Genomic DNA, 16,399 nt, shown 5'->3' on the forward strand with positions numbered 1-16,399 from the left:
ATTTCCTCAGTTCATCTCTAAAATAGCACATTTCTCTTTTATGCCAACGCTTGTTTTGGTTGCACGTGACTTTGAATCGACATGTTACATTAAATGTACATATCCATGTTTTTGTTGTTGGTTATTCAATTTTAACGTCCAATACATTATATATTATATTATGAAGAAAGCATAAAAGAGTAATAACACAAAAATATGTCAGTTTAAAATACGGAGTTAAAATTCACTGTCTTGAAAAAATGGCATGTACATAATATCTAAGGATGGGAGCAGATTAATATCAGTCTTTGGTTATACGTAAGCGGATTCTAATTGACCTCACGCAAAGTGGCTGTTGTCCAGTGCCCCACCCACCCTCCTTAGCCCAGTCCTGTAACTAACATCTACAATTTAAAGTATATTAGATGCAATACAGTGGCAAGAACGGACAAGGGTGACTTTGTCAATAACGCCCAAAGTATAGAAACCCGTACATCATATCCAAATTTTAAATAATTTCATACCAAATTTACAAATTATAACTGTAATTTTACAACTATAGCTTGAACTGGATAAACTATTTATAAAACCAACATCCAACTTGAATAAGAGTAAACGTGTGATAAATAGATATGTCATGTAACCCAAATAAACAGATTCATATTAGTTGAATGCAAATATGTGGGTTGTACGATTCAACAAACCACTCCTTTTCACCAATAAGCACGATCTCAAACAATGAACGGACCAACATTTCAATTACCCACAATTTTATCTATGTTCTTCTGAAATTAACTTTTGGGTATTATGTGTAAAATTATCACATCTTTAACATATGATATATTTCTTTGCTGGTTAGTTTTTTGCAATACATTTTGTTCAGAAGCGTGACACGAATTTTAGGCGTAGACGCTAAGTGAGAAACAATTGTGAGGTGAGGCAGTGACTGATTGACGAACAATATGTAGACCAAATTTCGCCCAATAACCATTCTTGGGCGTTGACCATTGTAAGATGGCCACGTTAATACCATCATTGTTTCCCTAAAAATATTATACCCAATCGACGCCATTGTTCATTAAGTATTTCAGTAACCTAACGGGTTACCTGTTACGGACGATGATCAATAACAATACAGTCATGTACCTGTACACACACATGGATATCGTCTCATATGTTTTGTGATACACGTTTGGATTTGAGTGGTTTAAAAAGGATATAGCGGGATATAGCGGCGATGTTGAGGAAGAAAACCAACGCTACGTGTAAGTATTATGCTTTTACAATAAATATGGAAGGTCCATACGACATCCTATGTCTTACGCAACAAGAGAACAAGAGTTTTGTGACGATTCGAGTAGAATTTGCTACTTGGAAATAAATCTGCTCAATTATGATTGAAATCCCACAAGTGGTTTCGGAGAAGATGTCGAAAATATGTGAAACTTTCACTTTTCTGTTGTCAGTTTCATTTTTTGCGAGGATATGGCTTCACTCAATAGAAACGCCTCTCGGGATTAACAATGTTTGTCAATTCTGTATAAATCAAGTGAAATGGGGCTTAATGTCCTACCGTTCTGCACCGACTTGGGTAATGAAGGCGAGCATGCGCCATATAGTGTGCTATGAGGGAACGGGACTACGGTCTACTATGGTTCTTTTAGTTTTACGTGTACGCGGGACCTAGATTTTTGTCCCATCCGAACGACACTGAACTTTCTCGGTCAACACCTTACTCACTTAGCTATATTCATCAAGCGTCCGCGCTAAGTCAAGTTTTACCACCGATCGGCGATTTTGTCGAGATCGATCGTGTCCGTCATTGGGGCGTTCATGTTTCATTACTAATTTGAGCTTTGCAAAACTGGCGCATATTGTGATATCGAATCAAAGCAATCAAACGCATTACAGATATATTCATACATATATTAAGTATTTGGGATTTCCCCTTCTATTTTGGCATTCTTTGTTTACCTCATCAATAATTCATTTAGTCGCTGATGCATTATTTTGCTACGACTGCACTTATTTTGCGACCGGCTATTTTTTTCTGATCATTGAATAGATATCTCAACAAGATTATGTCGGCTGTGAGGATTTTGACTTGTTCAACTTTCGAAGTAAATAATTTATCAGCACATACAAAAGAAAAAAAAACAACAAAGCAGTGAGTAATGGTATCAAAACAGGGGAAACACCGCGAATAACAAGAAGCGCAATAAAGCAAAGCAACATTACATCAGAAGATACGACGAAGGACATTTCAGGTATCTATGAAATCTTGAATACGATAAAAGATGAAATGACGAATACGATCAAAAAGGTGATATAGACAAAATAAGTGAAAGTATTTTAGATAATGAAGACTGAAGTAAAACATGGGAGCCAGAGCACAGCTAAGCGAGAAATATGAGAACACGGCAATCAAGATTAAACAATTGAAGGCCGAAAAATGTACGGTACAAAGAAAAGTTGAAGACTTAAATACAGACTTAAAGAAAGAAAATAAACGTAAAAACGAATCAATAAAAATGGCCAACTACAATGAACAATATTCGCGTAAAATGAACTTAAGGGTTTTCTGTTTACCTACACAAGAATCACAGGATTTGAAAGTAACATTCGGAGATCATATCAAAATAATAACCCCTGTTGATATTTGGAGATAAGACATAATTGCCGTATATCAACTCCCAACTAAAGAAACTTCAGTCTGATCGAGTGAATTAAGTGTGGTATTTTAATGGGTGTGTGTACGCTAAATGAACCGGTCGAAAGAAGGTACAAATTGACGTGTTTGATGATGTTGGTGAAAAGATGTTCTCGGCCCCATTAAAAGATACTCACGACCACGGAAATTAACATAATTTTCTGAAACATTGAACGGTGAATAGCTATAATGTGAATTTATGTTGCTTTTACTACTACTACTACTACTACCACCACTACTACCAATATTAAAAGGGAGGGTCACATTAGAACGTTAACAAATGCAGACAAATTATAAACAGTTTCATAAGAATTACAAGCTAGCTTTATTAGTGTTATTGTTATCATCATAGCTCACCGGGACAGCAAGAGTACTGCACGCAGATAAATGCCTTGCGCTTAATCGAACCTAGTTCCTTTAGGAACGGTCCCAGATCGGACGATGTCCACTGACCGTTCCCATCTTATATAGCTGCAATATGAAAATACCGCTCTTCTCCACCTCTGTTTTAATGCTATTTTGGAATCCTTACAAAAATTGTTCACCGTGATTCTTCTCTGTTCGCCAAAAGGAATCTTTTCTCGCCACGTCTGATACAAATTTATAATAATTCAACACTATTTTCAAATAGTATTTTGCAATGTAAATTTTGTTAGTGAGATAATCGACGAAAAGGGTTATTATGCATGTGTTGTAATAAATATAAATAATACAAATTATATTCTTATAAATACCTACAGCCCGAATACTAATTCTCCACAATAATAATATTTTACCCCTTTATATGAATTAATGCTAGAAAATGATTTAAACTTCGATGCTTTTATCGTAAGAGACGATTTTAATAACAAAACGGACGTCGAAATTGATCGAACAGGGGGCAATTTTAAAACCAGGAAAAACGGTAAGGACACCATTAACAAAATCATAACAAGATTTGGACTGATAGATATATTTAGAATAAAAAAAACCTTGTTCAAAATACACTTGGAGACAGCCTAAACCTCTTATTCAAAGTAGGATTGGCTATCAACTAATCACAGATAATATTCAAAACTATTCGTATGTTAAAGAATGTTCAATAAAAGCTACTCAATAAGTGACCACTCTGTAATAATACTAAAATTAAAAAGTTCCGAACATGTACGGGGTAAAGGGGAATGGTTCTTTAATAATAGCCTAACTTCCGACAAGAATTATTATGAATATATTAAAACGTAATGACGAAAACGATAGGTGCGGACTATGAGGTTGTGACTTTTCATTTCGTAGAAAGGATCCGTATTTAACTCTAGCGCCTTACAGCTTAAACGCATTCCCTTATAATGTATTCAACAATTTGCTAATTATGTTAAGAGTCTGACCTCCTTAATGGGAGATAACACATTTTAGGGGAAGGCCAAGCTAAATATAATTACAGGTAACAATAAAATATTATCCTTTTAGAATAACATAAGTAACATTTCTTTTGCAAACAATATTAAAAATATAGCATGTACTGACAATAATGAATGAATATTAAATGATTTGAAATTCTATGATATAAATGTATGTATAAATGTATGTATTATACTTTAAATGGACCGATGATGCAAAAACTAAATGGTGTAATGATAAACACTATGTGATATATACAATCAAAAGACGAAATATGGAATCATACTTTATTGGCCGGTTCTTGCCAGACTTAAATGTTTAATTTGCCCCCACGCCACCCTGTTAGTATTCTAATAATATATAAATAAATCTTAATATATGTTTTTACACTTTTTACTTCGACACTGTATAAGGAGATTTTAAACCCTGTAATTCAGTATTTTTTTTTTATTATCGGTTTATTAGAGAATAAAATGATATACATAATAATGAAAGGTTAAGTTTATAGCCAGATTACATAACTGATCTATGGACATTTATTTCACCCCATTACTCCTGTATTGTACTATTGTCAGATTATACCAGCAAGACTATGTAAATTAATAAAAGGTTAAGTTTTATAGCCAGATTACATAATTCGTCTATGAACATTGATTTCATCTCATTATTCTTGTATCGGCTATTGTCAAACTATACCAGGAAGACAATGTAAATTATATACCTTTAACCTTTTGTTGTACGTTACCATTGTCATGGAAATCTATTATTCTTAGAATGTATATATACTCTTCAAAAAAAGTAGGAGATATTGAAATGCAAATACCTGATATGATAAATAGTCATGGACACTTGACATGCTTTGAGAGTATGTTCACAGATGAAGAACTTATCGCCCCAACAGAACCACTGAGCTGCACACGCAATAGCGCCATACACGAGGGAGGGGTTGATGAAAACTGCCATGTGCTGGTTTATCTATCCATGTTTGCTTTCCTATCGGTTCTTGCATAAGATTTACTGTTTGGGTTATCTTTGCTTTAGTGTGTTACGTTTAATTTGATCGGAAGACGTGTTTGTCGACGTCAACGTCAACCGACAACACTGCAAGAATTGGCCGTGGCCCCAAATCGTGATTGGACGGTTGATTAGGAGCCTACCAGGACGAATTGCTGAATGTCTGAGGATTGGTGGAGTAATTACTCATTATTAAGACAAAATTCAAAAACGTCCATTTTCACTTTTGACGGTGTATCTCTTTACGAGTGAAATACGGCCGTCAGATCAGCCGCCCATATGAACTGTTTATGTTCATGTGTAGGTAATTGGCCTGTTAGTAACATACACTGGTTACCTCTAATAAAAACAGCCAGTGCATTTCCGCAGTTTTGTATTGTTTCTGAATATTCCCCACTTTTTTTAAAGAGTATATATGCATTGTATTTTCAGTATTTTGTATACAATATTAAAATCTGAAGACGCATATAGAGGGCAGACAGCTAGCTTATAATACGATTTAATGTATGTCAGAATGAAATAAAAAAAACAAACATAATCTCGATATGCATCAAGATCAAGGTTTTCGGTAAAATGATAGGCTACCGTTCACCTTTGTATTAAAATAAACACGTTTTTCTTTGACAAAGGCACACCCAAAAAAAAAGGAAAACGGGTGTAACCAAAATTCTCTATGACCTACTCTATTTTGTTTATTGAAAGAGAGTTTAGTGATGGGAAAACATTAATAATTGAGACTTTATTCAGAAATATTCTGAACTGGATAGGTATCATTATATATATTGAATCACCAAATTATCACAAAATAGTTACTTTTATGCAACATAATGCAAATGATTTCTGGCTAAAAAAAAGGGCCTATGAGACATTACAAGTAAAACAATAAAATTCTATATTTTATCAATTTCAGCTTTCAATTCTGTCACGATGGTACGTTTTATCAAGGGCAACAAGCTGCGTAAATTAATAAGTACGGGATTATTGGTATTGATATTAATTAATCTTGTATTAATTTACAATAGAAGTAACAAATACAAAGTTCCAGAAGTAATCAAAGTTACCCAAAAGTAAGTTAAGCATTTTTATTATCTTTTTAAAACTAATTTATAAATGAATATATCCGTTTTCTCCCCTTTGCTGATTCGTTTTATAAAATATGGTATCTGACGCTAAACCTCAGTGCAAGGGTTGTTATCCGTGAGTCACCAGGACGTAGCATAGACAATACAAACAGGACACCGCTTTATCTACCTAGTCTTTTAAAGTATAAAGGCATAGAAAGTAAGTGACGTATCAGATAGTTGAGCACGTTCCAACCATCTTAGACTCCATCAATTTATCCACATCACCACACATCATTAGTAACTTTGATCTAATCCATCTCTTAGATAACTGAACATCAGATGATAACCTCATGGACTCTAGGGACTACACAGAAATTGTTTTTTTTAAAGGGGTCTTCCGATGTAGAAAAGACCATATAGGTCAATGCTAACGTAATTTATATTTATTTATTGCTTAGTTTACAATGAATTTTCGGTGTTACCACTTAGCCGGCAGACTGTTAATCCTTTGATTGATCTTAAAACTATAGTCTGTTTAAAAGTAGTCACTCAAGAATTGTTCACTAGTGTTCAGCGTTAATGAGCTCTTAATCCCTCTTAATAAAATTTATTAACCAACTAATTAATGACATTTTGAACACAGTTCATGCCGGCGTTATGATTTCAAACATGAATTCAATTCACTACATTAATATAAATAGATGGTCGATCTGTGTCGAAATTATATTTATTTTAAAATGGCAAACGTTCAGGTTTATATTCGCTTTATTTCCAATAATCCAATTATATAATGCTATTTAATAAAAGTTAAATGTGTAAATTGTAATGCATTTTTATATGTGTAAATCATTTAATGTTATTTAATAAATATTAAATTTGTTAAAATCAATATATTTTCATATGTGTAAGCTATTTAATGTTATTTAATAAAAGTTAAATTTGTTAAAATCAATACAGTTTTAGTCTTAAAAAAAATATGGACTTGAGTTTATAACACCATTGTTCTAGGATTAACTCTGGATCAAATCCTGCCGGCTAAGTGGGAACACCCCGTGGGAACACCCCGACTTTTCGCCGCCATCTTTATTTGATTGAGATCAAGAGATTATGTAACCCCCATTTTTGTTTTAATCTTATTTGATCTTCTATCACGTTTCATAGGAGTAGACATAATATTAAAACTGAGAATAAATTAAAATATTTAAAACTTTATGAAATCTTCTTTGAGATTTATGAAACTTAATTTTGACATGTTATGCAAATTCTTAGTTTTCGCATTTCACACGTTGCTATGTTAGTCTAAAAATGGCCTAATTAGCATTGACGACAATGTAAATCTCTTTAATTGGTAACGGAGTCACGGTGGCTAAGTGGGTAAGACCCATTGGTTCGATCCCTGCATTAGCCGAGAAGTTCATCCAGATTTTCCCCCTAGTCAGTGATGCAGGACGGAGGGCCTGACAAGACAGCTGTCTAGTCGATCGGATGGGACGAAAAACCGAGGTCCCGTGTACACATTGGCGTGCACGTAAAAGATCCCTTAACAGTTGGAATTCGATATAAGAGTAGACCGTAGTCCGGGCAAATTTTCCCTCATAGCACACTGTATGGCGTATGCCCGTTTTCATTATTAGCCCGGTTCGGAGCAGAACAGTAGGGCGTTAAACTCCATTTCATTTCTTTAATTGGTAAACCCCACACCGATTAAGCAGTAAGCAGAGTCGTCTCTATTTACAAACATTGAATCAATATTAGCAGGCCAAAATCATCTGTGAGTTGAAATGAAGTGATCTAAAAGCACTCAGATGATCTTTAAATTCATTTAGTTTGCCCGAATATTCCTCGATACAGGTTCACATTATGCACCAGGTTTGGGTTATGTATAATGGGTCATATTTATACAGTTGTGTTCTTATACGATTACAGAGGGTGTAACTTGCAAGTTCAGTAGGGCCCATTTTTATGACCAATTAAGAATTGAACAGAACACAATTTGTATGCAAACTGGTTAAAACACAGATCCTATTTCGTTTCGTTTTTATAGTTGAAAATTTCGTTTTACTTGTCTTTACTACACTTGGATCTGGAAGAATTGTTATTTAACTCCTGTTCTGAATGGTGTCAGGGATAAGCCAATGAAACGGTCTGTTACGGTGAGCTTTAGGCGTGTTTTGCACGGAACTGTGGGTAATCCACTAGTAACATCAATGCTGATTGATTAATCAAATGTCTGACGTCATAGGGTCATAAGTCGGTCTTTTGACCCCTGACGTGACCTATCGCTATAACTTGTCAGATCATCATGTAGTGTAGGCCATCGAAAGTATAAAACAAACGAAACGAAATATAGATCTGTATTTTAATCAGATTGAATTTGTATGGGAAGTAGTCTGATTATATACTGATGTATTTCTGGTATATCTTGTTTCTTGGGCAGGTTAAAATTTAAATTGCTTTAGCGTCTTGTGGAGTTATATTAAAAACTTTAAAACACGCATATTTTACGAATGCCCTTGCATTCCTCGATACTGGGTTCAGATTATGATATAGATATATATATATGTGTTTTTTTAGATTACCACTTTTACAAAATGATAAATGGATTGTAGTGACAACATCGTCATTTAGGGAAGAAGATATTAGGGCTCTGACCAGAATTCCTGGGTGGAAAGTTGTAGTTGTGGCATTGAATAGGGACACAATCCCGACAGTACGGTAAGAATATTTCCATTCCTTTTTGCACTATTTAATAGGAGTGTCTTGGTTAGAATCTATCTCATTGTTTATTTAAATAGTAAAATTGTCGTTGCCCCCCCCCCCCCTCCAACTGAGGTCATTTACTGTGGTGGTATTTGGGTAGTATTGGCTAAATCGTCCTGCCCACCCACATACTCACTGAAATTGAATCTGACAAGTTTTATTTGGGTTTTAGAACTCTTGATTTATTCTCCGGACAAGCTCGTTTTATGACTTGTATTGACTTTTCTTGAAAACATTTCTAAGCTTCTAAATTAGTTGCTCATCGGGATTTTCAGGTGCGGTTCACCTTGTCAGTGGTGTAGGCCGGAAACATGGCATGGATAACGTACAGTAGTTCGGATGAGACGAAAAAACGAGATCCCGCGTACACATTGGCATGCACGTTAAAGAACCCTTGACAGTTGGAATTAGAAATAAGAGTAGGCCATAGCGCGCCTGTCCGGGCAAAGTTTCCCCCCATAGCACACTGTATGGCGAATGCCCGTCTTCATTATCCCAGTAGGAGAAGAACAGTAGGACGTTAAACCCATTTTCATTTCATTTCATTTCTAAATGAGTGGCACTGAAATTTTCGTAATTCTTGGTTAATTCGACACGTTGCTAAGCGATTCATGGGGGTTAGTTTTCAAAATGTATGATGCTCCGTAGCGCCTATGGCTTAATAATCAGTCACAGGTGAGGACCAGTGAATTTCATCAGCTAGGGATTATCTGACAAAGCTTTGTGTTTTTTCTTGAGATTTGGACTTCTACACTTGTTGCGACGAATTAAGATGACTGAAAGGAGAAATTAAAACGTGAAATGAAATGGGGTTTAACGTCCTACTGTTCTGCTCCTAACCTGGGCTAATGAAGACGGGCATACGCCATACAGTGTGCTATGAAGAAATTTTGCCCGGGCAGCGGCGCTACGGCCTACTCTTATATCGAATTCCAACTGCCAAGGGATTTTTTACGTGCACGCCAATGTGTTTTTCGTCCCATCTGAACGACTAGACAGCTGTCCTTGTCAGGCCCTCCGTCCTGCATCACTGACAAGGGGAAACCACACCGGAAAATTAAAACGTAACGAAGTATTGAAATAGATGTAAGACTGTAAACAACAACTATTTGAATTACGTGACTTGTCTATTGTATGATTATTTTAGTTCCATGTTGTTTTGTTTTCAGATTAAACAACTGTGTATATTTAGACATTGTTGAACAGAGTCAACTTGGTTATAAAACAGCAGATTTCATACCAGAAGGAAGCTACGCCAGGAAAAATATCGGTTATCTCTACGCTATTTCTCATGGCGCCAAAGTGATTTTTGAGACTGATGACAACGTGCGCCTATTGGGTGGATTACGACGATTTAAATTTGAGACGAGGATGCGAGGTTTGGTGTATGCAGGCGAAAATTTGTTTAATCCCTATCGCCATTTTGGCCAACCTACATTGTGGCCCCGGGGTTATCCATTAAGTGCAATAGGAGAGGAAATAAACAATAAATATATCTTGCATGATTTTAAAACACCCATAATCCAACAGGGAATAATATCGAACGATCCAGACGTCGACGCAATTTTAAAATTGAGTCGCAAAATGACAAAAGCTCATTTTAACACTACGTTTGATACCAGAGCACCTCCTGTGATTTTACCAGCTGGAGTGTTCTCTCCCTTTAATTCCAAAGACACGCTCTTCCTGTACAATGCTTTATGGGCACTAATGTTACCCACAACCGTGACAAATAGTGAGACAGATATCTGGCGCGGATATTGGATCCAGCGACTTTTATGGGAAATTGATGGCAATTTGGCATTTTTTCCACCCAATGCTGTCCACACGGATAGCGAACATTTTACTTTGGATAAGGCTGTCGTCGATGAAAAACGTGTTTATTTTCAAACGGAAGATGTGATAAAGTTCTTGAGGCAATGGCAATGTCCTGAGGATTTTATATTCTATGATTGTATTATGAGACTCAGTAGTGAAATGGTGAATCATGATTTCTGGGACTATAGTGATTATGATTTGGCAAAATCATGGCTGAATGATCTGAAAGCAGCAGGATTTGTGTTACCACAAAGACACAGTACCAAACCCATTTCTCATATGCAGTCTCTTTTCCAAAATATCAGCAATATTAAATCGGAAGTATCTAAAGACCCCAGAGACCCCAAGGCAGTGTATTTTTGGCCTTCTGAACAGAATCCACCTTCAATATATTCCAGTGCTGTGGAAACCAATGGTATGTCATGGAATCACATAAACAGGGTGATTAAAATGTGTTCAGGTGCTCAAGTCTCTATCTCACACAACATGTTTAAAGCACACAAACAATACGAGGACATATTGTTAATAATAGTGTTTAACTTTCCACATTTAAATAACATCCATAATTTACAGACATTATACAGTATTCATTTCCCACATATGCTGTTTTGTGCAAACGATACTAGACAATTTGAAGCGGTTTCAAAAAATCTAAAACAAAGGGTGAGCTTTGTTAAAACTTATACCACTCAAGGTATCGTAATATATAATTGTTTAAGTCATGCAATAACTATGAACTATGACGTCAGTGGTTATATCATTATGGGTGATGACGTACTACTCAATACTTGGAATATAGCAGATCTACCACGCGATAAATTTTGGTTTCAAAAATCTCTGCAAGTCTTTAATAAGTCAGACTCTTATGAACGAAATCGTTGGATTTGGTGGAAACGAAAGTCTGGAAAACAGGCGTATAATAATTTGTTCAACTTTCTACAAACAATCCCATCCCTTAATCCTGAAAAAGCACCTATAATTCATGACTTTAATCAGATGCTTAAAAGTAATACACAATCGGACGATGGACTTTTACGAGCTGTAGCGGATTTTTTATATGTACCAAAGCGTTTTAAGGACCGTATGTTATACTTTTTAGAAATCTTTTCCAGGCATGGGGTGATGTTAGAATTGACGCTACCTACTGTAATGGGAGGATTGGATCACCGCAAAAATATTGTACCCATACGTGGTGTTGTTTTATGGTACGAAAACCGTTCAAACTATACTGCCAGTTTCAACCCATCGAGTCATTTTATGCACCCACTGAAGTTAGGTAAAGAAATGAAAAAGGAGAAAGGTTGGCGTTTTGTTTGCTCACGTGTTATCCCATTGATGCTGCATGGAGTAGCAAAAAAGAATTAATACAGTTGTCGGAAAACCAGTGGGTGTGTCTGAAATTAAGACTAATAAGATACATGAGTTTGCCTTTACAACCTTTGTCTCTGTGTTCCTACCAGTGTAGCGGGGTTCTCTGTGAATGGGACTCGGGACTGAAAAGGGCACCAGTTTTCGTCTGGAACTCGGGACTGAAAATGGTACCGTTTTCGTATGGAACTTAGTAGGCTATTTCACTGTCTTACCAAAAAGTGTAGTAAATGAGGCAAACACGAAATGAACTGGCTCAAAATTGCCCACATCGTTCCAACCTAACCGACTAGTGGCTAAGCTTACCCACTAACTTGCTAAAAACCTATCTTCAAAAGGTCACTTGAAGTATCAGCTACACTTATTTTCATTGTCGTTATGAAAAAGAGGTTTGCAGTTACCTTACTAGAGTGAACTTCATGGAAGACGAAATCAATTATATGTGTGAAATAGCTTTATTTAACGCCCGCTTCCACAGAGGTGATATTGCAGACAAAGCCAATTATAAATTGTTAAATTGTTTTATAGCGATGACTGACTAGTGACTAAAGAACATAAATATATATCTTTAGTATTTATGGAAATTCTACATTTGTGCTTGGAACGATTTACGAATTTCTCTCGTTTGTGCGTAAGAACATGTCAGTCTGTAATTTATTCATTATATTTTAATGGCTCCCGGTGTTGGTCGAGAAATTTTTCTCTTTCCCTTTTCTAGTGAGGGTGCCCCTTAATGGCAGATGAAAATCGAAATAACCAGGACAAAATTTCTATTGTTAATATACTTAGAGGCCCGACAATTTTAAGAATACAACAGAATCTCGTTTGTTTTATCGCTAACCAAATATATCAAAATATATATTCTTATATACGTGTATATTAATATCCGGTTACTATCCCCTCTGTCCATCAGCTAGATGAGATCAAAGTATCCATAGCAAGAACGGTCAGCTCTTTATCTAAATGTCACATAATAGATGATACATCTTTAAGGAAAAACCGTAGACGAGTTTTCAATGGGAAATTAACCGTTTCGTTTTTGTTGTTGTTGATTGTTATGTTTCCATCTTAATGTATTTATTGTAATTGCAATAATAATATGCTTGTATGTTTTTGTAACAGAGTCCAACTACGTATGTTAAAAATAAAATAACTAAACCAAGTAATAAAAAGTGCAGTAGGCTGTGGTAATGTCTTGCCTAAAAGCCTAGTAACCGAAGCAGTAACGAAATGGACTGACTCAAAATGTATTAGTTCAGTGATCACTTGGCTATGGCTTAACCGCTGTCTTGCTCACAACATGTCATCAAAACGGCACCACACAGCGCCACCGTATAACATTACACCTAAATGCGGATTCAAATAGCTTACACGTATAAGCATAAATTAAACATAATTTATGCAAGAGCTAAATCTGCCTATTTCAGGTCTTTCTTTGGGCCCGAGATGTTATCTAAATTATTAATTAGACATGACTCAACTTATCCAGACCATAATCAACTCTCGATGTCAACGCTAGACTGCGATGTTACTGGGTTAGGATACCATTTGCTGCTCCACTTTCATTCTTGATTTAATCATGAAATGGATAATCGAGACTATTTTTTTTTATCGTACCAACTTTAGTAATGATTATCGAGGCTAGGCTGAAAATTCAATCGCTAAAATCTCAGTTCAGAGTGGATCAATTTGACTGAAATTTTCAGCAAATTCCCTTAACATTATCTAGTTTTTAACTATTATTGTGAGAACTGCCAGCTCTTTATCTAATCTCCCATAATGTATCTTTAAGTATTACATACCCAATACCGGTTTGTATAATTAAGTCGTTCGAGTGTCGTTCTATTTTACTATAGAAATCAGCAAGTGTTGTTAATCAGAGTACCAAGTCGTCAAGATGTCAGTCCAAGGTCAAGATCAAGAAATCGACACAAATCCTGAAAATCCACAAGCCAATCCACCGACAATTAATAATGGTGAAGAGCAAGATAATGAAGAAAACGTCACATCTCTTAAACGTCAGAGAAAACAGCTCAAGAGCAAATTTACTCATTCAATAAATCGTGTTCAGTCTAATATCAGAAAGGGGGAGGCCAACGTTAGAGGTCTTACGAGAGAAATAAAACAAATTAAGATCGACTATGCGCAGTGTTCTTTTGTTCATGGGGAAATATATGACTATACTGACTCACCTGCCGAACAACAAAGACTGGATCAGTGGGAAGCAGAATTAAACAATGATTATTTTAGTATTGAAGATATAGTTAATGAGCACCCCTAAGCCCTGATCAAACAGATCAAGCACCTACCAATGAAGAGACAAATTCAGTTACCCCTATCTCAGAAACATTAGCACCTGTCAGTGTCGATCCTTTACCTGAAAATCTCTTGCCTAAGTCGTCAGAAGAAAACGGTAACACGTCAAGCAAGCATGCTAAGACTAAGACCGTTGATTCCTGGATAGACGAGCTACGGGAACTCGAAGAAACGGTTCATGAAAGTGACATAGCTTGTTCAAGTTTGTCTATGTCGGAACTTTTATACCGCCTGGAAGGTAACAGAGACATCCCAGTCATCAAAATCGACGCATTTGACGGCGATTCAGAACACTATATAGAGTTTATGCAACGATTTAAAGTGCACGTTCATGACAAGAGACATCTTACTGACGCGATACGCCTTACACAATTAAAAATGCACATGTCAGGCGACGCGAAAAGGGCCTTATTAGGTATCGGCCTTTCGGGCAATATGTACGCTACTGCGTTAAAAACTCTTTAGGATCAATTCGGGGATCCGAGCAGGATTGCCAGAACATACGTCAACAAACTCACCAAAGGCGCAAGAATACATGATACGTTTGGTTTGAAGGAGCTCTCCATTAATATAATTAATGCCATCCCAAATCTAAAGCTTTTAAATAACTTTGATGACATAAACGCGAGTGACACTATAGAGAAAGCAGAATTTGACCCAGATTTTGGGGATATAAAACGTTCAGGGTTTACAAATCAAAATAATGTTCACCCCCTTCCACATAAAAAGTCAGTCAATGCGTCAAGTTCCATACATAAGAACACTTCCAACGACTCTAGTCCGAAGCAATCTACCATCAGACAATGTTCGATGTGTCAAGCTAGTCATAAATTGAGTGAATGTGATCGGTTCAAAGCTTTTAAACATTAAGGAAAAATTTGAACATGTAACGTGTAATCATCTATGTTTTTCGTGTCTGACGGCGGGTCATGATATATTCAGATGCCGTAGAAAAAATGTATGCGGAATTAACACACTATTACATTCAGACCCACTCGTACAATGTTAGATCGCCGTGGTATTTTGCCAGTTGTTAGAGTGTTATTTAGAGCACCGAACGGTAGAGTTTTAAGAGGAAACGTCCTGATTGATAGTGGTTCGGGTACCACAACGATACGCGCAGCCTTTTCTAAAGCCTTGGGACTTCAGGGTCAACGAGAACGTACTGATATTGTTGCTGTTGGAGGACACCAGTTTTCTCAGAGTCATAGCCGACGAGTTAAATTTAAGATTTTCGCATTGAATGGGGTAGAAGAGTTCAACATAGAAGCCTATGAGCTCGATACAACCATACTAGACGTTCCAGAGTTGAATCGGGGGTATTTAAATTCATTTGAACATTTAAAGGGGATTAACTACAGTCAGACGCCAGGGCCCATAGACCCCATACTTGGGGTACAGTAAGTCATCTCCATGCAGACATAGACGTGCGCCAAGGCCTTCCTTATGAGCCATTAGCGAAACGCTCATTACTAGGATGCCCAGCTAAGTCGATGTCCCGTCAAATGTTATCCATCTCCATCTGTCATGTCGACACCGTAAACTTTGCCAAGTTCTACGAGTTTTAGTCAATGGGTGTCCTGGCTATTGATTGTAAATGTCCTAAAGTCCAGATGTCTAGAGAAGACAAACAGGCACGAGACCTATTCGAGTCGACATGTCATAAGAGAGGTGAGGGGTTTGAAATACGTCTGCCGTAGAGGAACGATCCCATCCAACTGCCTAATAATTACCAAGTTGCTGAGAGACGCCTCATCTCACTAGAACACAGTCTCAGAAGGGATAGAGCCAAAGCGGAGCTTTACAACCAAGTTATGGAAGACTACGTCACGAATATAAATTGAGTCAAACAGAAATACACCAACCAGTCAAGCCTGTATACTACCTTCCACATCACGGTGTCTACCGTCCAGACAAAGTCTCTACACCCCTTAGGATCGTATTCGACGCAGCGCATAAATCAGGGGGAGTTTCACTAAACGCATTTCTACTT

General features: G+C 36.6%; 1 protein-coding gene across 2 annotated transcripts; it reads left to right on the forward strand.

Moving 5' to 3' along the window:
• Nucleotides 1-893: 893 nt before the first annotated feature.
• On the forward strand, nt 894-14,199 carry LOC126815722 (uncharacterized). Of its 2 annotated transcripts, none has more exons than XM_050541613.2 (4): nt 894-1,244; nt 5,991-6,147; nt 8,719-8,859; nt 10,074-14,199. In XM_050541613.2, the coding sequence occupies exons 1-4, from the start codon at nt 1,217-1,219 to the stop codon at nt 12,085-12,087; spliced, it is 2,340 nt and encodes a 779-aa protein (XP_050397570.1). In that variant the 5' UTR covers nt 894-1,216; the 3' UTR covers nt 12,088-14,199. The 2 variants fall into 2 exon arrangements, with proteins under 2 accessions (XP_050397570.1, XP_050397571.1); XM_050541614.1 differs by lacking the exon at nt 894-1,244 and adding an exon at nt 3,975-4,109.
• The last annotated feature ends 2,200 nt before the right edge of the window (nt 14,200-16,399 follow it).

The sequence above is a fragment of the Patella vulgata genome, chromosome 3 (genome assembly GCF_932274485.2).
Source record: "Patella vulgata chromosome 3, xgPatVulg1.2, whole genome shotgun sequence".
Taxonomy (NCBI): domain Eukaryota; kingdom Metazoa; phylum Mollusca; class Gastropoda; family Patellidae; genus Patella; species Patella vulgata.